Consider the following 27436-nt stretch of genomic DNA (forward strand, 5'->3'; position numbering starts at 1 on the left):
TTAGGACAATAAAAAAAAGTGACGTGAATCTTCGCACTTAGCACCATAACTACAAGACGGATCTGAAATAATGTTGACTCTGTTAAGATCATAATTCAAAAAAATAGCTGAGCACCTAAGTTGTGTCAAAATGATGTTGAGTTTTTGCCAAAGTCATAATGTTTTGGTACTTGGGCTTTTGAATTCAACTTAACATTTTTTAGTTCGGTTTTTAATTTACCTAAAGAGTCAACAATGCGTGTCACCACATTAAGGTCACACACACGCGCTGAATTTAAGAGTAAAACAAAATACTAGTTTGTAGCCAGGCTTAAGCTTGTAGCCAGGATAATATTACAAGGAATAAGGTAGAACTAAATGTACTGCTGCAACTATCACATACAAACCCCGGTATATATGCAGGTTGAAAATTATGTGTAGGTTATATGTTTATATTGTATGAATTGCTACAATCTACTCATGGACATTGGACATAACTGTGAACCTTATTATCAGCTTGATTTCACTAAACAACAATATGACTTCGAAACATCCAGTCTAAAAAATAAAGTGAATGTTCTTTAACTCGGGTACGGACCTGCGTGGGTATGGTCTAGTCTCGATAACGACCTTCATAACCTATCAATATTTTTAGCTTATTTTGACTCCATACTAATGCTCTTTCGACTTAATGAATCTTAATTAATCTTAAATTGTATATTTAAATAAAATCAACTAGTAGGTACATCATCAAAAAGTTTTTTAAAAAGTTTATCTTTTCAAAATATGCAACATCTAAAGAAGAAAAAAACCAGGATACTGTTATTTCATGTGATGTTCAATTTATTAAAAATGCCTTTCCTTAAAATCATTTTTTTTTTGTAATTAAAAATGATTTGATACATTTCGTGCTTTTTATTTCTAACTAAGAATTATCATAACCATAGCTGTGTTTCTTGTTTTAAAATGAATTCTCCACTTTTGAGAAATTAACATTGTTAATGAATTTAACCGCTTACATTAATTCAATTATTTGCCTTTAAATTTGGTTAATTTTACACATTATATTTTCAGTATATATGACTGTTCATTTCATTTTGTATCGTTTTTGTCGATACGTTCCAACTTTCTTCCGTTTCGCACTTTACAGGTACTCCTCTCTTCATCCCTTTTAGTTTTTTATAATTTGGTGAAAACATTCAACTTCACAAATATATAATATAATATATTCATATATCAGAGACACGTTTAAAACTCTTGACTTGCTTTGTTCGGTCCAAAACATTTAAAAAATTTTGAATATTAAATCAAACTTTAACCAAAATTCCCCCAAAACTAATATTTAAAAACTTTAAAAAAAAAAAAAAAAAGTGTTACACGGATTCAAATTGCTTTATTTTACATTGTATGTAAAAATTCAAAATAAAATCTTCAGAAATACATCATATTATATCTGCATATAATAAAAGACACGTTTAAAACTCTTGACTTGCCTTATTCGGTCTCATTTAAAACAGAGTTACGACCACCACAAATTTACGTTACGACCATCCTCGACATTTTTTTTTGTTTTTAGAAACGAACATCATGCACGAATTTTTGAATGACTATTTTACGAAAATTGGAATGTTTTAATGCATCAAATTTGGTTTCAATATCACCAAACTGCCGAATAGTATGTATGAGACATGCGGTTTGGCTCAAATGAACCTTTTACTGCACGAAAATTAAAAACTTATCCCTAGAGTTGTCTCCCATCTCCGGATGGTCGTAATTTTCAGTCACGACCATCTGCTTACCACCAGTGACAATAGAAAGAAGATTGGGTGGTTCATTGGAACTCCAATCACAAAAAAGATTTGAATTCTCCTTCATTTTTACTTGATACTCAAATTCTATAACATTCTTTGCCTATTATGTTATTTGGCTGAATCTGTCAAATAATGTCTTCTGCATTATCCAAATTATTTCCACGAAAAAAATATATTAATGCCATGCGTCGGAAGCAAATTTCTGGATATAATTTCATTAGGAACTCTTTAAGCCGAATATGTAAAAGCCAATAATGTATGAGGACCTACTAATTTGGAAAGCTGTATTATCAAAAATGATCTTAGATAAATATATAAATCTATCTAGCATGTCTCAGGTCAAGATTGATACACCAAACATTTATTTTACCAGCAATCAAAACTTAAATAATACCCTACTTTGTATCATATAGGACGAGTATTGACCATTACCATGGGGTTGATTGGCGCAGTCGCATGTGGTATTCTGATTTACAAAGCCCCACCAATGTTACACCAAGTAGAAAATATGAAATTAATACTTACTGACGTAAGTAAATGTATACATGACAAGATATATTGAATATAATAGTTCATGGTTGATATATATTATAATCTATAAATGTCAGTTTGTCAATCTATGGGTTAAAAATGTACATAATTAGTACACGATGCTTAATTCCACATCCTTTCATTTACATCTTTCCATTAGACAAGTAATGTATATATTTGGCTATTATATTTTAGTCTAATTCATTCATTAATAAAAATCTTTCCGTGCCTCTTGTTTTATTCGACACCTTCATTGGTATTGACTGTTTATTTTTTTTTTTAAATTTGAAGCCAAATTATTGTGCTTCAATAAAAGGTGAAAAGCTGCTTAAACGTAAATCAAACCTAAAAGTCAGAGGAGAACTAACAAAATAATGGTAATAAAGGTCCAAATGGTGAAGTTGAAATCATCTCTTTGTAAATTTTACGGACGCCATCACGAGTTGGTTGACCGTTATGAAATAACCGTTTCACAAATGATATCGGATATGTTCCGTACGTCGTATTTACAATCCCCTTCCCTTCCATAAATGTGACCTACCGAATAAGACTATTTACCGGATTTGTTATCTCATAAGCAACACGACGGGTGCCACATGTGTAGCAGGATCTGCTTACCCTTCCGGAACACTTGAGATCACTTCTAGTTTTTGGTGGGGTTCGTGTTGTTTATTTTTTAGTTTACTATGTTGTGTCGTGTGTGCTGTTGTTTGTCTGTTTGTCTTTTTCATTTTTAGCCATGACGTTGTAAGTTTATTTTCGATTTATGATTTTGACTGTCCCTCTGGTATCTTTCGTCCCTCCTTCAAAGACAAACAAAAATGAATTTAATTACATGTACAATATAGAAGAAAGAGACATCAATACAGTTACAAAACATTATAAGACATTTCTAACACAACACACTATATTCGGCAGTAGACATGTGTTTATATGATATGACAAGCTAAGAGTTAACAAAACACTCTATAGAAAGAAACAAAACTAGCACAGAAATATCCGGGCAAAAATTTTGAATTGTAAGAAATAGTGTTTGAAACAATAAAAGTTCTTGTTCAAATATTTCACACAATTGCTTCAAATAGTATAATGTTCATACATGCACATGATTAAATATTGTCTCGTAAAGACATAGGTCATATTCGAAGATAAAGGCTTTATGTTGGTAACGACAATAAGAAAATATTTGTTGTATTCTACGAAACAGATATTCCGTGAAGGTCAACCTACTAGTGATGGCATCTTTAAGATTTGTAGGTAAGTCGTTCTGTCCACACTGTAAAAACCCTATCGTTCCTGATATTGAAAAATCAGGTAAAAATACTGAATGAAAAACAGAGCAAAGATTGAGGCTACAAAAAAACCCAAAACGGTTATGGTTATTTGTGAACAAATTCATAGGTTTCACTTTTGGTTAAAAATATGAATAACTAAAAAATTTACCAAATAAAATCAGTGCGAACTTCGTGAAATACTAATGATTTAATTCAACATTACCTACTAGAACTTGTGGTGCAATAGTTTCATCCAAAAAAACAAACTTCTACGATGAAAATAATAAAAGACTGGAATATCGTTTCAAATGGAAAATAATATTAGACTGATAAAAAAGTTAAGAAAGTGATTATATCGAGAGTAAAGAACACATGTCCATAATCCCATTTTAACAGGAGTTCCATTTTTGATAGCATTTGTAAGTTTTACCATATTTATTTATAATGTATTGGGAAACAAGTTATAACAACTTATATTAATCCATTTCCACTTTGCTGGTGCGAGTGCATTGATTATTACCGCGGTCCTTTTATGTACATGTAGGTATAATACTATTATATATATACAAAGCATTTATCACGGTCATGGAAAATAAGATAAAAAATCAGTGTATTACTTTTTTATAAATGTCTATCTGAAACTATAAAATTTAATATCAGAATTACATATTATTGAAACAAGCTTTCGATGAAAGAACACATTCTTAGATATTTTGATAATACTGAGCTCCCTCTTATTTGTTATATTTACAAGAAATCTACCCGGAAATTTGTATTTAATTATAACCAATTGTGTAAAGATGTTAATATCAGTGAAAATACACCTACTTCATGTAATTGCAGTAATTCCGAATACATTTATGGACCCATTTCCCATGTTATAACAGGAGATCTAAACATAAACATAATTCAAGACCGAGAGTTGAAATCATTCCTCAGTAAAGGACCTAAATACCGTCCCCCGTCAATTATTAATTGGAATGAGTGTCGTAATATCATCCACGACTCACTCAGTACTTACTGTTTGAAATGGATAAAACAGGAAAAAGCTGACAAAAAATCTTTGGACTCTTTTTTTAATTCAGTAATGAACATAGTTGATATACGTATTCAACATTTTAAAGAACATTTTACTCTTAACGATAACCACAATAAACCTATTTCGCGTATCAAACATAAACTAAAAGAACTAGCCAAGAAATTTGTTTTTGCCCCGGCCGATAAAGCTGCTAATAATATTATAATTGTTTGACGTAAATTTTACATTGAGGTTCTACAAACAGAAATCACCAATTCACCAACATTCCAACTGACTCCATTTTCAGAAAACGACATCTGTAACAAACGTAAACTTTTAGCTACCGCTTTACAATCAGAACCAAAAACAATGAAAGTCCCAACTATATATTGGCTTCCGAAGCTACACAAAACACCTTACAAAATAGATTTATTTCGTCTTCAAGCAATTGTTCCACTACTAAATTATCTATTCTTCTTACCAGTACACTTGGTACGATCAAAACATGATAATAAATTGTTCAATTAAGGCCTTCGAAAACAGTGGAATCAATTTCTTTTGGAGTGTCAAAAACTCGTTGGAAGTACTTGATAAATTACATGCTTATATTGGTGATTTTGAATCTGTTCAAAGTTTTGATTTTTCTACCCTATATACCACATTGCCTCACGTTCTCAATAAGAAAAAATTCACACACCTAATTAGATGGGCATTTAAAAAGTCAGAATGTGAATATATATGTTTAAACTCTTTTAGGTCATTTTTTAGTAGCAATAAACAAAAAACTATGTCAATTGGACATGCTTTGATACTATATCTGCCCTTGAATTTTTACTAGATAACATTTTTGTTCGCTTTGGAGATTCCGTATATCGCCAGGTTATCGGAATTGCAATGAGGACTAACTGTGCATCACTAATTGCGGACCTGTTTTTGTATTGCTATGAGTTACAATTTATAACAAAATTCAGCAAAGACCCATCGAAACAACATCTGATACAAAAATTTAATAATACTTTTAGATATTTGGATGATATTTTGGCTCTCAATAATGACGACTTCAGTATGTATACTAAAGAAATTTATCCTGTTGAACTTACATTAAATAAAGCTTATACTAACAATGACCACTGCGCTTAGCTCGATCTTGATATCTATATCATTAACGGAAAGCTTTATACTAAAATTTATGATAAAAAAGATGATTTCTCATTTCCCATCGTTAATTATCCATTTTTAGATGGTGACGTTCCCTTGTCACCATCTTAGGGTGTTTATATATCTCAACTTGTACGATTCGCTCGTGTATGTAACAATGTTTTAGATTTTAACGAGAGAAATTTATGTATAACTGAAAAATTATTACACCACGGTTTTCGATATTACAAACTAGTCAAAACATTTACTAAATTTTATCATCAGTATAAGGACATCATTCGTAAATATAGCTCAATAGTGCGGTGACTGAAGGCAGATTTTTTTGAATTTAATCTCCCCACCGAACACACACCTACATAATATATCATTAGAAAGAGGAAATCATGTACTATAATAATATGCCTGTCGTCAGGACTTAATATGGTCACATTTTTTTTAAATTGAGGTCAAAGGTCATATGTAAAAATTTGTGAAAATTTGGGTAGGTTTCAATTTTGACATTTTTTTCTATTTCTAAACTCTACCTAAATACAAATGATACTGTTTTGGCTTTAGTAAATGTTTGTTATTATACATAAACCTTAATCATTGAGATTTTTTTATCAAAAAAAATCCTAAAACGACGTTATATAAACAAAACTTCAAAAATCAAGTTTTCAACATATAAAATGTTAAGAGCACCTAAACCTTAGAAAAATATCAATTTCAGGTAAAAATCAAGTGTCATGCAGGACAATACTTTAAAATTATTTTTTAAACTATCATATTGGGTGATGTATCAAACCAAAGCCATAGAACACTACAGTCAAATATGACCTCAAATTGAATTTGCGGATACTTCAGGTTTTTTATAGACTACTCGTTGCTTTTTGGGTTTTTTTTCACAATTATTACTGCTACCATAGCATTATCTTTTGTTGTGTATTTAACTCTGGTTAATATCTATTACATTATAGGTTTTGTAACTATATATCCCTTTTTTTCCCTTGCAACGTACCACAGACTTCAAAAGTATTCCATATGAAAAAAGAAGATTTGATATGATTGCAAATGAGACAACTCTCCAAATGAGACCAAATGAGACATAAAACAATTATAGGTCCCGTACGGGTTTCAACAATGAGTAAAAGTCATACTGCAAAGTCTTCAATTCCCGAAACGAATAATGTAAAACAAACAAAAAATCTAACGGCCTGATTAATGTACAAAATAAATAATAAAGAAACCAATATAGTATATAGAAACAAACGACAAACACTGCATTACCGTCTCGTAACTTAAAACTGACACATATAGATAGTGGCGGGGTTTAACTTTTTAAAGGGCACGCCAACAATCCTCTAACCTCGGGACTGGATTCGTGTGTACCAGTGCAACAAGCTTTATACCAAATCAACCCTTATCTCCATCATGTTCATTTTCATCAACTGTCACAATAACAATAACGGTACCATTTTTTCTGCACCAGATGCGCATTTCGACAATACATGTCTCTTCAGTGATGCTCGTGGCCAAAATATGTGAAATCCAAGGCTTATATTAAAGATGAAGAGCTATAATCCAAAAGTTCCAAAAAGTATAGCCAAATCCGTGAAATGAATCAGAGCTTTGCATGAGGGAGATACATTCCTTAATTTATAATAATTTCTAACATTTTGACATGTTTTAATATTTCTACACATTTCACTCATGGCCACAGGTCTGCACATGAAAGGTTCTGCTCAAAGCAAACACGTTATATTGAGTTTTTCTTTACAAGTACAGACAAGGTATTGTAGGAAGTCCGAAGACATTTGTTCCTAAAAATTACCAGCTTCAAACCATCCCTATCAATTCATCCAAGATTTAACAGAGATCTATAAGGGAGTTTAGGAAGGTGTGATGACATCCATATGCTTGTCTGCAAAGATGCCGGGGAAACATCATACGAGAAGTACACACTATCTTGAATTCGCTCAATTTCATGGTTGGCAACACATTAGATAGCGTCGCACTTTATTTTAAGAACCATACAATCCATTGGCATTCAATGTTTCAACAAGGTGTTTTGAACCAAACTCACGGTACATTTGTAAAGCCAATCCTAAATGAAAAGGAGTAAAATAAAAAAGATTGCCTCAACAATTGCTTAGCATTTCCACAATTTCTCTGGTGCCATTTCATGAGAATAGTCTTGGCTGTATGCAGTTTCATTGAGTAACCATAGAATGAATTGCAATAAATACGAAGTAAAATTGAGAATGGAAATGGGGAATGTGTCAAAGAGACAACAACCCGCCCAAATAAAAAACAACAGCAGAGGGTCACCAACAGGTCTTCAATGTAGCGAGAAATTCCCGCACCCGGAGGTGTCCTTCAGCTGGCCCCTAAACAAATATATACTAGTCCAGTGATAATGAACGCCATACTAATTTCCAAATTGTACACAAGAAACTAAAATTAAAATAATACAAGACTAACAAAGGCCAGAGGCTCCTGACTTGGGACAGGCGCAAAAATGCGGCGGGGTTAAACATGTTTGTGAGATCTCAACCCTCCCCCTATACCTCTAACCAATGTAGTAAAGTAAACGCATAACAATACGCACATTAAAATTCAGTTTTCAGAAATCCGAGTCTGATGTCAGAAGATGTAACCAACGAAAATAAACAAAATGACAATAATACATAAATAACAACAGACTACTAGCAGTTAACTGACATGCCAGCTCCAGACTTCAACTAAACTGACTGAAAGATTATGATTTCATCATATGAACATCAGGCACAATCCTTCCCGGTAGGGGTTTAGTATCATACCATCATAACATATATGAGAAGAACATAACCCGTGTCATGCCAACAACTGTTTTTAGAATAAATGTGTTTAGTTCCGATGCAAAGACCTTATCAATGACTCAATATTAACGCCAAAATATGCAATCTTTAATGACTTGACAACAGTATCGTAATTATATCCCTTCTTAATAAGTCTATTCAAAGTAAAATCACAAAAATACTGAACTCAGAGGAAAATCAATTTGAAAAGTCCATAATCACATGGCAAAATCAAAAAACAAAACGCATCAAAAACGAATGGACAAGAACTGTCATATTCCTGACTTGGTACAGGCATTTTCAAATGTAGAAAATGGTGGATTAAACCTGGTTCTATAGCGCTAACCCTCTCACTTTAATAACAGTCTCATCAAATTCCGCTACATTTACATGATGCGTTAAATAAACAGTCACAATTAATAAAATAGTCAAAATATGGGTACATCAGTCATCATCGTATAACAACTTAACAGGACACAAAAACATCTACTATCTACGAACACATGGATTGATTTGAGTGTCTGACGTCAGAAAAATTATATACGTCACATAAATTTGTCGTTCAATGTGCATACAATAGTTATCAAAAGTACCAGGATTATAAACAATTTTAAAATTTACATAGGCAATGTACGCATACAGGGTTAAAAAATCAAAAGTATGTAAGAATAAATTACAGAAATAGACCAGATTCAAAGGTTTTGTAAGTTTCTGAGGTGAATACTGACACCTTTGTGCTTTATAAAGAATATTACCATAAAAAATTGGATGTGAAATACCTGAACGTATTAAAAGTCTGCATGTTGAGCTATATTTACGAATAATGTCTTTATACCGATGATAAAATTTAGTAAATGTTTTGACTAGTTTGTGATATCGAAAACCCTGGTGTAATAATTTTTCAGTAATACATAAATTTCTCTCGTTAAAATCTAAAACATTGTTACATACACGAGCGAATCGTACAAGTTGAGATATATAAACACCGTAAGGCATTGACTGAATTAAGAAGGAAGAAACAATAATTGATTCATTCAAAGTTGGGTAGTCTTCTTTAGAGTTTCGATGTCTTTTCTAAGTAAACTTGCAGCGGAATTAAATATCTGTCCGTTATTTGTGTCTATTACAGTTGACATTGAGATTTTGAGGCCAGTTTTCAATTGACTAAAAGCTTATATGGCATCTAAAATAGTTAATTTGCTACTAAATAATATGTTATATTTGCCTTGAACTTGTTGAAGTTGTTTGACAACTGAATTTCTATAGAAATAAATGAGTTTAGACTGCATTTTTCATGTAGAATATTTTAAATTAGAATCAGCCTAAAGAAATGATCTATATTTATCAAGTAACGGTGCCATGAGGAATGACCATTAAATCGTTGCCAATAGCCAAAATAGAATTAGTAAAAGCAGTATCGTGTTCTGAAATATCTGCTTCCACGGGTTTGGATTTTTTTTTCGTTTTTAGCAAATATTTTGTAATGCAACCAAAATGACAGAGTGCTTGAAGTTTAAAAGATGGACGGAGAAACTATTTCAACTTTAACTTTATCTGACACGGATAAAACATTTTTAATGCGCTCAACCGATTCAAACTTTTTTTATCTTTCTAAAATGGTTTGTTAGATAATTGTATGTCGTCAAACTTCCTGCATGGAGTTCTTCAAATTAACAGCTATCGTATGAAACATCTTTTTATTCACTGCATAAAATTTAACGACTTTTGTCTGTTCTTTGGACTTAATCGAGCAAGTTGCAAAGGACTTGACATATCACGGAATATTTACTGAAACTATCCGTCATTATTTTGATTTTACAATAAGACTTTTCTGACAAAGTATATTTGATGTTTTATAACGGAAAAAACATAGAATATAAACATATACAAACAAAGTACATTTGTATATGTCATATATCAGTGCACTTTAATTGAAAATATGTGTATATAATAGCGAAAAAGGTAGTAATTTCATATATCATATGAGAGCAAATTATTGACTAATACACAAAATGGGACGGAAGGCAAGTGATTGAGTTCCGTGTTGAAATTGAAGATTTTTACTTCATTCTTTTTCCATTGATTTCTTAAGTTTTTTTCATATTTTGGTTCCGAAATTTTTATCACTTATTAGTTTTATTAAATACTATATGCTTAAAATATTATGGGATAATTTTTATTACTACTATGAAGAAGAAACTAAAGTTTGAGTTTGAATTTGCAATTAAAATTACCTCAATTTTAAATAGTGTGAACTTCACAAATTTTATAGATTAGAAGAAAATAAAATACTGAATAGCATATTTTGACATGTAAAAATAGCTTCAGGAAAAACTATTTTAATTAAATGTAAGCAAACATACCCATTTTTTTCATTTTGAAAAGGGGGGTTGAAACTCTCCAATATACTATCAGTCATTAAAACGACTTTTTAGAAAAAAGTGACCGTACGAAATTCTGACGACAGGGCAAAAACTAAAGAAGACATATTTGTCTTTAAGTTAAGATCATTTTTAGCCGTGTGTTATTTGGGGAGATTAAACTCGCGATCTAGACGACTTTTTACACTTCTGTCACCGCACTACAAAATGCAGACTTCTGATACGTTCAGGTATTTCACATCCGATATTTTATGATAATATTCTTTATAAAGCACAAAAATGTCAGTATTCACCTCAGAAGCTAACAAAACCTTTACATAGACTTATTAAGAAGGGATATAGTAACTATACTGTTGTCAGGTCATTAAAGATTGCATATTTTGGCGTTAATATTGATTCACTTATAAGGTCTTTGCATCGGACCTAAACACATTTATTCAAAAACCAGTTGTTGGCATGACACAGGTAATGTTCTTCTCATATATGTTATCATGGTATGATACTAAACCCCTCACGTGAAGGATTGTGCCTGATATTCATATGATGAAGACATACTCTTTCAATCAGTTTAATTGAAGTCTGGAGCTGGCATGTTAGTTAACTGCTAGTAGTCTGGTGTTATTTATGTATTATTGTCATTTTGTTTATTCTATTTGGTTACATCTTCTGACATCAGACTCGGACTTAACTGAATTTTAATGTGCGTATTGTTATGCGTTTACTTTTCTGCATTGGCTAAAGGTATTGGGGGAGGGTTGAGATCTCATAAACATGTTTAACCCCGCCGCATTTTTCGCCTGTCCCAAGTCGGGAGCCTCTGGCCTTTGTTAGTCTTGTATTATTTTTAATTTTAGTTTCTTGTGTACAATTTGGAGTTTAGTATGGCGTTCATTATCACTGAACTAGTATGTATATTTGTTTAGGGGCCAGCTGAAGGACGCTCCGGGTGCGGAAATTTCTCGCTGCATTGAAGACATGTTGGTGCCCTTCTGCTGTTGTCTTCTCTATAGTCAGGTTGTTGTCTCTTTGACACATTCCCCATTTCCATTCTCAATTTTAATAATAAACCAGTACAATCCTCTGTTTGGTCATAGCTTTAAATATGATTGATATAGATATATATATATACAACCACCAACAGTGGAGTATGGGGTATACCTTCAATTAAGGCATGTAGAAAAAACACATTAACAAAAAACGGAAGACAAGAATATTAAAAGTTACCAAAGCACAACATAGTGACGGAATTTACAGGTACCGAGCCACGTCAAATGAATACTGCCAAAATTAAGCTAAACATTAAAAGTAATGATTTTCAAAGACACAAAAAGGGAAACTATAACACGTTATATAGATGATAAACAACATCACCACATATAATATATACTTCAAGACCATCAGTTTTTATTTGTAATGTTTAACCGGAATATTCAATAACAATGTCCTGGTATCTTCCGATGAAATTTAAAAAAAGGACGAGATGCACTTTGACATATCCCAGTTTCGTAAATTGTCTGCTCAGACAATTGTAAGACACAATAAATCTTAAAAAAAAAGTGTATTATTATTTTACAGGGAAGAATAACAAAAAAGGAAGTTGAAGAACAGATATATGATGCATTCACAATTGAAACGTCAGTGGAGGACGGTGAAGGAATAAGCTTTTTAAACATTCCTCCCAATTGTCACCTTAATATAATGTTTGAATAAATGAATACCGTTGTATTTGACAAGATGTTGGTTTTTTTCGTTACAATGGTTTTTTTTTTTTTTTTTATTAAATAGTGGTTTAAGTTTAAAATTCACAATTTTCATTTCAATACATAGGAAGATACGTTAAGGCAATACAAAAATAACTTGATGTTAATAGTGTTTTATTGAAAATTGCTTAAAATAATTTTGAACAAAAAATGTATTTTATTTGTGTCACTCTAATATCTTGTCCAAGTAAAATATTAGTTGTGTAAATTTTATTTGTTTTATCGGCTTATCACGTTTGTTTTTGTATTTTCATTGCCACGATCAGTACATACGAGAAGTTATGTTTGTTATGTGCATACATTGTAATGGAATTTGTACCATTGGTAAAATAAAATGTTACAGAGTTGCTCTCAACATATATACAATTCAAGTCTATTTCTTTTATACGAAAGATGGATATCCATGTAGACTATCATATGTTGCATGAAGTGCATCTGCTACAAAACCAGGTTGTCTCATTGGCAATCATACCACATCTTCTTTTTTATATTTAATCTACCATTTTTTACATTTGAAAATGCCTGTACCAAGTCAGGAATATGACAGTTCTTGTCCATTTGTTTTTTATGTGTTTTGTTATTTGATTTTGCCCTGTGATTATTGACTTTCCTCTGAGTTCAGTATTTTTGTGATTTAACTTTTTAAATGTGATGGTCACATGGCTTCACTTCGCACACATTTTCAAATACATGGCATCAAATTAATGATATTCACATTTTGTACATATAGGTACAATTCAACATAATTTTGAATGAATTATATTTTAAAATGTCCTTCAACTAAAATTGACATATGCAGATTGATTGAAAATTTAAAATATCTAGCAAATTTCAATCAATATTGTACTTGAATACCCTAGAGTAACGAATTTATATTTATATTCATTCTCTTTATGTGAAGATATAATGTTCAAATGAGTAAAATGTGCAATATTTATTTTAACTATTATAATCGATAAAACTCTAAGCAACTCATTCTCATGGTATAATGTCCGGAACATTTTTCATTAATGACTTGTGTCATAATATACCCTATATTTGCCAACTATTGTACAAATAACAAGTAATTCCATGAAAATATCAAGGAATTGTAAGAAACTGCTATACCAAAAGCACTTCTTTTTATAATTTGAAATCTGAATTATGATGCATAAAAGTCGATAAACATGGTATGAGGGATCTTTAAATATTGAATATTATAGTTCGTTTCTGTGTGTGTTACATGTCTGTGTTGTGTTTCTGTTGTGTCGTAGTTCTCTTATATTTGATACGTTTCCCTCAGTTTAAGTTTGTTACCCGGATTTTTGTTTTCTCTATCGATTTATGAATGTTGAACTGTTTCCTTTATTATATAGCATTTTTAAAACAAAGTTAAAAAAAAATCCATACTCTGAGGATTGGTCAAAACTGAAAGTCCATAGTTAAATAGCGAATGAAAAAGCTTTAATACATGAAACATACGGATAACAACTGTCATATTCCGGACTTGGTACAGGCATTTTAGTATGTTACATCATGTTTAATTTTTATTTCTTATACAGGTAAAATTAATATGTTTTTAACGTTAAACAAATGTATATACACATTCTGCATTTGAAAAAAATATTATTTAGTCGTTCACTTTTACGTAACAATCATGATAATTAGTAAAGTTGAGGAAAAGTATATTTTTGTTATACGTGCATATACAAGTAGTCCTTTCTGTAGCTCGTTGTAAGCGATGAACATTTTCAACTCCTCGACGTAGACGCAATCATGATAATTATAGATTATCGTTGATCATCTCAACGAGATTGATTTTCTTGCTTGAGCTGGTACAGCGAAAGTGAGAAAAGCAATCGAGTTGAGATGACCAATGATAATCTGTTTATCGCTATTTTACCTATGACGACGTTGTCAATTTCACGTCAATTTCGTTAGCAACGCCACGTGGCCTTCTTAGTTTCTAGCGATAATTTTTTCATCTCAAGCGAGAAGCATGATATGAAAATTATCACAAAAAAGATCAAAAGAAAAATGCACAAAATAGCGATAATCGTCATTATACATCACCTTTTGTATATGTCATATTTTTAAATGACTTACTGCCATCTGTACAAAATCAATTCATTATTCATCATATTCGCACGAAGATTTAATCATTGCCCCTTTCAAAACTTCATTCTCTCAATACCTTATGTTAGGGAACCACTATTATAACAACTGTGTTGCATTGTCGTTTGAATTTTTGTTGCACTTTAGTTTTTCTGTTGTTTCGTTGTTTTCCTCTTATGTTTGATGTGTTTCCCTCGGTTTTGGTTTGTGGCCCGGATTTGTATTCTCTCAGTCGATTTAGGACTTTCGAACAGCGGTATACTACTGTTGCCTTTATTTACAAGCCATCATTCAATACAACTACAGCTATTATCTCGATTGGACTTGAAAAACCAAGATTGATTTGGAAAAGATGAAAAGGAAAACATGTGCTTACCACCAAAGGTATCGACGCCATACACTTGTGTGCAGTAACCGTCATTATAAATCAATTAATCAAACATACCTTAGTATTTTAAAGATCAGTTGGTACAAAGGTACCAATCAGTTCTTATACATATATTAAACCAATTGCAATGTAACAGGATTTTGATATTAAGATATGATGGTACATCAATCTTTAGAGATCAAATTTTTCCAAAATAGCTGTCCTTCCCCGTAGATAAAACACAAACAACATCTATTTTTTTAACATTAACTGCATGAAAAATATATAAGGTTTTCAACAGTCACGTAAGTTTAACATTGCAAATGAGACATAATAGGAAAAGCTACTTTTTTTAAAACATTATAACATAATAAAATTGAGAATGGAAAAGGGGAATGTGCCAAAGAGACAACAACCCGACCAAAAAAAAAACAACAGCAGAGGGTCACCAACATGTCTTCAATGTAGCGAGCAATTCCCGCACCCGGGGGCGTCCCTCAGCTGGCCTCTAAACAAATATATACTAGTCCAGTGATAATGAACGTCATACTAATTTCCAAATTGTACACAAGAAACTAAAATTAAAATAATACAAGACTAACAAAGGCCAGAGGCTCCTGACTTGGAACAGGCGCAAAAATGCGGCGGGGTTAAACATGTTTGTGAGATCTCAACCCTCCCCTTATACCTCTAACCAATGTAGAAAAGTAAACGCATAACAATACGCACATTAAAATTCAGTTCAAGAGAAGTCCGAGTCTGATGTTAGAAGATGTAACCAAAGAAAATAAACAAAATGACAATAATACATAAATAACAACACACTACTAGCAGTTAACTGACATGCCAGCTCCAGACTTCAATTAAACTGACTGAAAGATTATGATTTCATCATATGAACATCAGGCACAATCCTTCCCGTTAGGGGTTTAGTATCATACCATCATAACATATATGAGAAAAACATAACCCGTGTCATGCCAATAACTGTTTTTAGAATAAACGTGTTTAGCTCCGATGCAAAGACCTTATCAGTGACTCAATATTAACGCCAAAATATGCAATCTTTAATGACTTGACAACAGTATCGTAATTATATCCCTTCTTAATAAGTCTATTCAAAGGTTTTGTAAGTTTCTGAGGTGAATACTGACACTTTTGTGCTTTATAAAGAATATTTCCATAAAAAATTGGATGTGAAATACCTGAACGTAAAACGTTTTTTTCTAATGTATTATGTGATCCTCTTGAGGAACGGTATAGCCCAAGAGTGGTAAAAGTATGATTTTACGCGCAAAACTGTTTTGTGTCAGATAAAACCGACACGGCCGTATGTTTAAAAGAACATGGCCTTTCATCGTGTAATGCAGTTATGCATTGACGTTTTTGAAGCAATGTTAATACATGTCGTATGATTTTGTACCAAAAAAAAAGAATGAATTAGCTTCATTACTTATAATTTTATTTTTGTTTTTGAAAATCAAGAGTGGTTTAGATATAAACAAAAAGTTGTCAATTTTATACTCCTTGTACTATGCATTGTTTTAGTCTTAATTAACGTAAAATTCCAGTATTAGCAAGGTAAGTTATAGAACGTTGAATTTTTTACGTCAATATAACATTTAATACATGGTTTTTTCAAATGATAACAAAAGACAGTTAGAAGTTTATTTTTGCATTTTGGCCATGTGAATTTGTTAAATATGAAAATTATTGAACAATAAAATTGATTCTTAGATAGATGAAGAATAATATACGTGTAGCCTTCCAAGTTGGTGTATATGAACATCACGATTGTTTTTAGCATGTGTTTACGGCCATTTTTTGTTTGACAATCTGTTTTGTCACATCCATACCGCCCATAATTCCTGAAATTATTGAAGTAGTTTTCAACAAGGTTTGATGCTCGATCTTTTCAATTTTACAGAAAAATAAGCAGAAATGTACATTTGGTGTTCGGTGGTAGCTAAGGCTCCGTGTTGTAGAACGCAATCTGTAATGGTTTAATTTTACAAATTGTAACTTGATTGAAGAGTTGTCTCATTTGCACTCATATCACTTCTTCTGATATATATATGATTTGTTTGGACCACTTGATAGATCAATGTCTATGGTTTAAGGAAAGGTATCACTCTGATGGATTTGAATTTTCCTTTGGACCAAGTTTTGGGGACTTTTGTGACAATTTCAGTATTTTGTATCAAATAAAGGCAGATTGCTGACATGGTTACACCAAAAAGAGAATATTTTTCATCATTATCACTATTGGAAATCAAATCTATGGAAGATGTTTACATGAAAAACCCAAATGTAAAGCATTTCTTGTCAGAATGGAAGGGAAAGAAGTTGGTTAAAAATTATGAGTGTCATTTTTTCTTTTCTTTTCCTAACAGTGTATTGCTACATTGCTATGTCTTTCAAAACCGTAATTTAGACGTTGAACTATGGTATAAGTTTCGCGTTCGGAATTTCTTGAAGGATAATCGAAGATATTCATGATAAACTATATAGCATTACATTCAAGTATAAGGCCGTGTTCACACCAAACGTCATTCATAGTACATATTTTTACAATAAGTTTAATGTAATGTACACTGGTTTCATATTAAATTTGTTCACATCTATACACCATGTGTAACTGCCTGTACATGAGATTTGTTCACATTTGTAAACCATATGTAATTTAAATGCTCATTTCAAAGAATCGAATTAAAATTTCTCTGCCAACAGTTATGAAAGCCATTTTTGATGATTTGCAGTACTTAAGAATGAAAAGGGAAACATTGGATTATACCATATGCACAGCATACAAATATATAATCAAATTTCCCATCAGTCGCATTCATTTGCCTCTTACCATCTACGTACGACTTCGGCCTGAAAATAACAGTTCTTACATTAGTTATATAACGCTTTTTTAGCATTTATAAGTGCACTTTACCGGATCCGAGATAAAAGGCAAAAAAAAACCTAAAAAAAACAGCACAATCTTTCAAGAAATGCATTTATGAGGGAATCGTTGATTGAGTAAAGACCGGTGACAAATAGATTATGCATATTGCAAACGATGTTCTTATAATATATGTAAAAGGTAGTATTATACATTTATGACCTGCTGAGGAGGTGTTTATCCAATAGTTATCAAAGGTACCAGGATTATAATTTAGTACGCCAGTCGCGCTTCTCGTCTATATAAGACTCATCAGTGACGCTCAATTCAAAATATTTATAAAGCCAAACAAGTACAAAGTTGAAGAGCATTGAGGATCCAAAAAATTGGCAACCCAAGTAAAGATTATTCCATTAGGGCTTTAGTCCGAGGGTTATAACCCCTAATCGGGTTGACAATTTTGGATATTCACCGACTTAATGGGCCATAATTGTTTTAAAATACCGAACATATAAATTACGAAGAAAAGTAAAATATTGTAATAGATTGTCTAAACACTTACGTTAGAAAACCATTTTGTGTCTATTGACTTTTCACGTATGTATAACAAAGGTAGACGCTTTCTTTAAAATATAAATTGCCTTGAAAGGGGCCTTTTACAAGAGATATCGTTGACAATAGATGACTTTCCAAGTTTTGTTTGGTCTGGTATCTGCGTCACTTGATAGACTTTTACTTGGTCGTAGCCATATTTGTTTTTGTTTATGGTTAAGTGAATTCATACTGTAAAGGGAGTTAACTTGTGATCATTGAAGTACGACAAGGGTTATCAACCGGGGAATGCCAAGGTTGTCCGATGGAGGCTAAAATTTGTCGGGGTTATTCATCTCTTTCATTTTTTAGACAAAAAAAAACATTTAAATTAAACTATATAATGTAATGTATAATAATTTGAATGTAGTACCCAAAGTTTTCTTTCCTATGTTTATCAAGCTACCTAAAATTGTTTTTTTCAACACAGATATATATATAGTTGGAACCAATAATTCGATAATTTTGATAAATATTATTTTCATTCAAAAGACAATTGCTTTATTAAATATATGCTAAATTTCATGTTTTAAATACCTTGATTTGTGTACATTTAACCCACATAAGGCCTACATTGACTATCGACTTCATGTTGACAAAACATGATTTAAACTACATGAACATATTGAGTTTATCAATGGGAAAGTAATTTTGTTTAGCTTACGTGTGAATTACACTAACGCAGCACCGAGTTTAGGTAAACGTGAACACGGTCTTACATAACACATGAAACGTTATTATCATCAGGTTCAACCCAAGATCAAAAAGTCAAAAATAGTAAAATAGAAAAACAATAGTACACAACGCACAACATAGAAAACTAAAGACTAAGGCCGTGTATACATTGACCTAAACTCGGTGTTGTGTTAGTGTTACTCACACATAAACTAAACATAATTACGTTCCCATTGATAACACTCAATGTTTACATTAGTTTAAATCATGTTTTGTCTACATGCAGTCAACAGTCGATGTAGGCCTTGTGTAGGTAAAGGCCGTTAATTTTCTCGTTTGAATTGCTTTACATTGTCTTATCGGGGCCTTTTATAGCTGACTATGCGGTATGGGCTATGCTCATTGTTGAAGGCCGTACGGTGACCTATAGTTGTTAATGTCTGTGTCATTTTGGTCTTTTGTGGATAGTTGTCTCATTGGCAATCATACCACATCTTCTTTTTTATAAAGGCATTCAGAACTTTAATTTTCCCATGTATATTTAAAAAAAGAAACAATTTTTATATAAAATTGATAATTATAACACTTATTAATAAAGTTCTTTACAAAAATATTTGTCTAAACTTGATATATTTATTTGTTATAAAACACTGTACGTAGCTTTATTTACCCCTAATCAATACTCATCCCTCTAATCAAGACTCATCCATCATCATTACCGAACATATAATTCATTTGAAAAGGTCTTCCCGGATCGATTGGACGTACACACTGACAGAAATATTTGCCACTGGCCTTTATACTCAAACAACGATTCACTCATAAATGCAAAGGGTGAGGTTGATTGTATGTTTGTGTAGTATCTCTGATCCGTTAAAATACAATTACTACTGCAAATCATCCAAAATGATTTTCTTAAAGGAGCAACCACTTTACTTAAAAAACGGGGAAAGTTTATAATTAGGTTTTTTGTTCGATGGTACCAATTTAATTTTTAACACTATAATGAATGGGGAAACTTTAGATTCAGAATATTTATTCATTCTAATCAACTGAATGACCCGATTTTTAAAAATCAAATTATGGAAAAATCCATCCCCCTTTTTTATAAAGTCAAATGGTCGTTCCATACTGCTAGAAAAGTTGTTCGAAAATTTGAATTCGGTTCTACGTAATAAACATTTAAATGACATATAGTTTACAAGTGTGAACATATCTTATGTACAGGTAGCTAAACAAGGTGTATAGATGTGAACAAATTTAATGTGAAACTATAACATTAGACCAAATGTAAACATGGCCTTAGCAACACGAACCCCACCTTGTTTATAAGTCTACACCAGCAGATCAAATTCGAGAAAAGGATACGGGATTGTACGACATAAGAAACATAGCCGCTATATGTGAAGGTGATATTCCTTTACGGCCAACCAACTCGTGATGGCGTCTGTAAAACTTACGAAGGCATGACTTTAACTTCGTCACTTTGAACGTTGGGTTTAATAGCTACCTTGTGAATCTTCCTCTATATTCGACACAACAATAGCGTCAATTGTTGACTTAGCTACACAACTGTCGTTTGTCGTATTTCATGATACAGAAAAAATATTGAACTCTCTGACCAAGTTAGGGATATATCATCTGACAGTCACGAGATTGTACCAGGGGGACTTAGACAAGACAGCCGCATTAGCAATACGACAATCTCTAACTCAAGACAGTATAGCAGAATAGATACGATTGATGTGTTAATAAAAGGTGCCTCAAATTTTATACCAAGCTTATCAATATAAGGGGTCGATTTCCAATTTTTGAATTATTTATTTAAAAATTTTAGCTTTTCATATTTACGATTGTACTGTTCTGGTTTGTGGACATTACTGTAAAATTTATTAATATTGAGTTTCAAAATTATCCGTTATTAAATAAAATGCTTTTTGAAAAGATACAACTGAATATTGCATCAAAGGAGGTACATTTGTTACCGATAGGACAATATCGATATTTCCAAGTCAATTATAGGTTTTTGATATGTAAAATCACCTTTCAAGTTTATAGTCTACTTGTTCAAACATTTGCAAATATTTCTGTCGTTAGATGGTTAAGGTAAGTATTTGAGTTTTCTAATAATTAAAAAAGTGGGACGAAAGCTACCAGAGGGACAGTCAAACTCATAAATCGAAAATAAACTGACAACGCATGGCTAAATATAAAAAAAAGACAAACAGACAAACAATAGTATATATATAATACAACATAGAAAACTAAAGATTAAGCAACACAAACCCTACCAATTACTAGGGGTGATCTCAGGTGCTTCGGAAGGGTAAGCAGATCCTGCTCCACATGTGGCACCCGTCGTGTTGCTCATGTTATGACAAAATCAGGTAAATAGTCTAATTCGGTAGGTCACATTCATGAAAGAGAAGGAGATTGTAGTCACGGTGAAAGGAACATATCCGATATCATTTGTGAAACGGTTATACCAAAACGGTCAACCAACTCATGATGGCCTCCGTAAAATTTACGAAGGAATGACTTTAACTTCGTCTTTTTGAACGCTGGGTTTAATAGCTCCCTTATGAATTTTCCTCTATATATATTTGGGATACTATAATGATAATCTTTTGCAAATGTTTATTTTTAATGTTTTTAAACTTTGTTTATTTTTGATGGTACATTCCAACTTTTTGTTTATATTCAAGCGCCACTAACGAGTCTTCTGTAATTAAAGGCGCGTCTGGCATACCAAATAATTAGCCTGGAATCTATTAGTGGTTTTGTCTAATAGGGAAATTATGCGAATTCTTTTTTTTTTATAAAACTTTTGTAAGAAAAAACTTAGTGAAGAACACTTTTTTCAAAATTGATGATAGTGGTATAAACTTCATCTTACTATCAGCGTTTTACTTATTAGACATAAGGTCGGGACATCAACCTAACATCAACCTGATTTTTTAAAAACTTCTTTTGGTATATCTGTTGTTTTACCATTTAACTCGGGTTGTAGAGTTAGTCCGAGTATCTCTGTTATTAGTAACTGAATTTCCAGTGGAAAAGCACAATGAACAGTAGTCCAATATTATAAGTAATAACATAGCTATAAAATCAGGATTATTCATGCACCATTTTCGACAGAAGGAAATTCCTGTACTAAGAAAGTAATATGCCAGTTCTTATTCATTCTTTTAATGCGTTTGAGCTTTTGGTTTTGCCATTCGAAAAGGGACTTTCCGTTTTGAATCTTTCTCTGAGTATGGTGTTTTTGGTATTTTTCTTTTTATATACATTCTTTAAAATACAGTGTATACCTGGTATAAATCACGGATCTCAGTAACATCAATTTGCTTTTTATAAAAAAAAAACCTAACGTAGTAACCAATGTACCAATGAACAAAAAAACATGCATCCAAAAAAAAAGACCATGACAGCTGATTTTGAATTTATACTTGTATCTTGATGGTCAATTCTTTTTTATACATTCAGCAAACGCAGATCATAATTTCCAGAAACCAAAGATACAACAGATAAAGACTTCTACTGTAATTATGTTTATTTGGGTACGTTACTTAGTTATCAATTATATACATCGAATTAAAATAAAAGAGGGACAAAAGATACCAGAGGGACACTTAAACTCATAGATTGAAATCAAACTGACAATGCATTGCTAAAACAGAAAAACCAAGAGACAGACAACAGCACACAAGACACACCACAGAAAACTTATTATAAAGCAACACGAACCTCACCAAAAACTTAGTGTGATCTCAGGTGCTCCCGAAGGGTAAGCAGATTTTCTTCAGGTTTTTTAGATACCGAAAGTACTGAGTGATTCAGGATTATACTCATATATTAAACTATTCGAAGTGCGTTATTTGCCAGTTTATTACAAGAAGCAATGTATTCATTTTTGATTATTGCATTTTTTTCTACTTTGCGATATTTATGTTATGGACATGAGTCGAAACGATATCAATATCACGGTTCTATATGTGTTGATTTTTTTTTATAGCTGGCAAACAAATTGGCAAACCTTCATGAAATTTTATGAAGAAGCTTATCTATGACCAAACGGAAGAACAAAGAGCTATATTTCAAAATATTGTTTATTGATTTTTCAAAGTAAAAATTCAGATACAGTTTAATTCTAGACTTTTGCAGTCATCAACAATTTTTGTCAAACCTTTATAGAATTTTATGAAACATTGGGAAAAGCTCTTCTTTTCTTATTATTTTTTCTTATTTTCATATTTCCAGTATTTTACACCAATTTTCCTGTATTAAATATTTTTTCCAGTATCTAACATAATATTTCAGAAATGTACATAAAGTATTTAACATCTTTTCCCAAAACAAATTCCATGTATTTAACAGACGGGCATTTATTTTATCTCAAACAACACAACTAATTTGTTTCGTTATAAATTGATTATAAAAAAAAAGATGTGGTATGATTGCCAATGAGACAACTATCCACAAACGACCAAAATGATACAGACATTATCAACCATAGGTCACCGTACGGCCTTCAACAATGAGCAAAGCCCATACCGCATAGTCAGCTATAATAAGCCCCGATAAGACAATGTAAAACAATTCAAACGAGAAAACTAACGGCCTTATTTATGTAAAAAAATGAACGAAAAACAAATATGTAACACATGAACAAACGACAACCACTGAATTACAGGCTCCTGACTTGGGACAGGCATATACATAAATAATGTGGCGGGGTTAAACATGTTAGCGGGATCCCAACCCTCCCCATCCTAGACCATTGTAACATTGTGAGAACTAAGACGATTAATATTGCTTGATATTCGATATACAACATTAAAATGTTATTTATAACATATGTTTTAGGTGTATTGGACTATATCATGGATCTTGTGCAAAACATTAACAAAGGGTAATGACACATTCTTCATTATTTTCTTTTTCCAATTTTTAACTTTCCCAAATACTTTGACACTCATGTTAGAATAAAGATCTTCAAAGTTGTGTAAATGTTGAATCCTTTTTTTTAACTGTACAGCGATTTTGAAAAAGAAATCTGGATGTTACAGAGATTAAAAATTTTTAAAATATGTTGGGGAAAAAATTCAGTCCACATTTTGCAAATATTTGTTTATCTCACACAAGTAAGTTATTAGATAAAAGCTACAATTTTGCTGTGGAATTTATTTTGAAAATGGAAATGATAAATCCGAAATAGTTATGAAATTGACACATCTGAATATACACGTTAACTGTGATGTATTTACATTGTATTGTACATGGTCGACAAGTAAAATTACAGAGGTGTCCTTCTTTTCGCCTCTCGCCTGTAACAAAATGCCTATAATCTATTATTTACCAATTTTCTAATATAAACAACACCAACAACAAAAATCCTTGTTTTGAAATTTTTCTGTTGACAAAAATGAAATTTTGGTGTGCCAGTATAGTGTAGTATGCTTCTGAAGTCAAGTTCAAGTCCATGTTGTTGCAACTAATGTTATATGCAATGTGTCACCTGTATGAGTAAGCAACATTTTACCTAGCATCGATTTAAATCGCCAAACATCTTGGACAATTTACCTGATCAAATATCATCTCTGTTTTTTCCTGTGATTATCATTATATAGAGTTTTGGGAGCGCCGGTTAAATTCAGTTTTTATAGATTTTTCTTTCAAATCTTTATACTTAGATCATGTATGTTTTAAAGTTATACACACTATTGCTTTTCTCATTCTCATAAAGGTTTGATTTTCATAGGGAGTTTTTTTTGTTAAAAGCGTACGATACAATATAATATATAAATAAAGACGATGTAAAAACGACATTAACGGTTGCTTGATTTAAACGGACAGAGATGTTACTTGAAATAAATACACCTTTCAATATTTTCGGTTTTATTGTTTCTGTTATCTAGAAAACGACATACTTCATTTTGAATTAAATCTTGTGAATTTATAGAATACTGTAATTGCAAGAATTATTCATCTACTTCACAAATGAAATTTATTTTTTATCTTTATTCCTCATTGAAATTGCTAAAATGGCTGTATTAGAAACCAGGAATTGTGTAATTTTTGGTTAACTGATCGACTGTCTCCTGAAGAGCACTCCATGTTGTGTATTCATCCTAAAAGCATGGACCCTTCTTTAATTTTTATTGCGATTTTAATAAGATTGGCTTTGCGATTCACTGAAGTGACATGCATTGTCAAATGCGCATCTGGTGTGATATATGTGGTAGCAATGTTATTCATTAACTCCCGTGTATTCACGCAATTTCATCTTGTGACTATTTATCCGACGTTAGGGATGAATGCTGGTGCGAGTTACTATGCATAAACCCAAACACTTTAAGTGCCTTTCTTGGATCATTAGCTGATGAAGATTTCGGTTATATTTTACTGTCATGCGAAACCGAATTTGAACTAGACTGTGAACAGAAAAAAAGTTTTCAATTTTTATGCGTCACATATGTTTACAAATTTTGCAAAACATTTTCTCATTCCTAATTGACAATGCAAATTATGTTTAAAGTGTTTCTCATTCCTAATTAACAATGATAATTAAGTTTAAAGTAATTTTTTGTTTGGTGTTTATCTGTACAAATTTGTGTATATTGTGTTTTGCATTGATATTAAATTCTCCCTCGCCCTGCTCGTCCGAATTTAAAGTGTTTAATCTCTAAATTCAATAGGCTATAAACAAAACAAACACAGATATAGGATTAGTTGCTCGCAGTACCATATCATTTTCTCATGCGATACAATATTTTATTTTACTTTCTTCTACATATTTCTTCGATTCAAACCAATGACATATAAATCCATGACATATGTACTGGCCTGACCAGTGAGTGTAACCAAGACGACCGGGTTTAAGTAAAGATAAAACAATCAGGAGCTGACTTTTATTTCACTACCAATCCAAATGGTGAAAAACTGAAAATACAAATATAAATACAATTTTACAATGTGTTCAATGATAATTAAAGTCCATTAAAATACGGATATAAAACAGTTCGTAGATGTATAAAGGTGTTAATGTTCTTTATAATGACAAATAGATAAATATTCTTGCACACGTCGGGTTTTGTCTTGAATTAAATCGTGTAATCGCAGATACGAACAGTTTGAACGGTAAAATGTTCATAGTTTCTTTATAACATAGGGAAATATATTAAAACAGTTCATCGCTAATGTAAAGACATGATTTGTAATGTTTTAAATGTAACTAACGCTGTGGTTAGCCACGAATTGTTCCTTTGGACAACGTGTCCGATGAATGTTCCTTGTAGTTGTGCACACGACTCGCTGAGCAGTTTTACGTCACTCAGAAGAGAGGGGAAAGTAACACGGATTCCTACACTGTCCTGTATAAAACTCCTAAAACTGGCGCACATAAATCGATGTACGCAATGAAACGTTAACAATTAAAATGATGATCAAATGAAGAATAAATGATGAATGAGTTTTATAACACTCCCCGTCTGAGGTCTATCTGACCTCACTATTCCATAATCAAAAACAAATAAAATGTTAAATATATAACACCAGTCCAAAGTTCCACCTAGAAGTAGTCCAACGAGAGGCTGTGTATTTCACAGCTTTTATCCTAGACAAGGCGGTGTTTCCTACGAGATCGCGGCGATCTAAGATCCAACTCCATGGCTGTAGTTCTAATTGAAGAATCTCCTTTCGACACGGATATGCGATCCAACGAGGACGTCTTGCGAGACGGACGCTTTCCTTTACGTTTACGGCATACAGTAGACCAGTCGGTGCTATGTTCCTTTTCTCGGTGACTTAAGTCGAGATTGTGTATTCTGCTTTCCTCTTGTCCTTGTGTATCCAAAGGCGAAATGAAGCTTTCCTTGGGAATTGAATGTTTTCGGGTGTACTTTTCTTTGTCGGCATTCACTTTTGGTGGCGTTGCTTCCGAAGTGAACTTTTCGGCTTCTGCAAATCTGACGATTGAAGTCGCTGATTTCGTTTTCGGTTGCCCATGTAAACGGGGATAATGTTTGAACGAATCAATTTGAATTTCATTTGACTGGGTGTTGGTTTTATTACACTCAGGTAATTTCTTTG

The 27436-nt window shown here is 32.1% G+C and overlaps 1 protein-coding gene across 1 annotated transcript in view; it reads left to right on the forward strand.

Annotated features, from left to right (window-relative positions):
• Positions 1 to 13217, forward strand: part of LOC139510442 (uncharacterized) — a 40616-nt gene extending 27399 nt beyond the window's left edge. The window contains exons 12-13 of the mRNA XM_071297025.1: positions 2204 to 2319; positions 12544 to 13217. Of these exons, the coding sequence (XP_071153126.1) occupies positions 2204 to 2319; positions 12544 to 12678 (251 nt within the window). The 3' untranslated portion in view covers positions 12679 to 13217. The remainder of the gene's footprint in view (positions 1 to 2203; positions 2320 to 12543) is intronic.
• Positions 13218 to 27436: the final 14219 nt, after the last annotated feature.

Source organism: Mytilus edulis, chromosome 2 (assembly GCF_963676685.1).
Source record: "Mytilus edulis chromosome 2, xbMytEdul2.2, whole genome shotgun sequence".
In the NCBI taxonomy this organism is placed as follows: domain Eukaryota; kingdom Metazoa; phylum Mollusca; class Bivalvia; order Mytilida; family Mytilidae; genus Mytilus; species Mytilus edulis.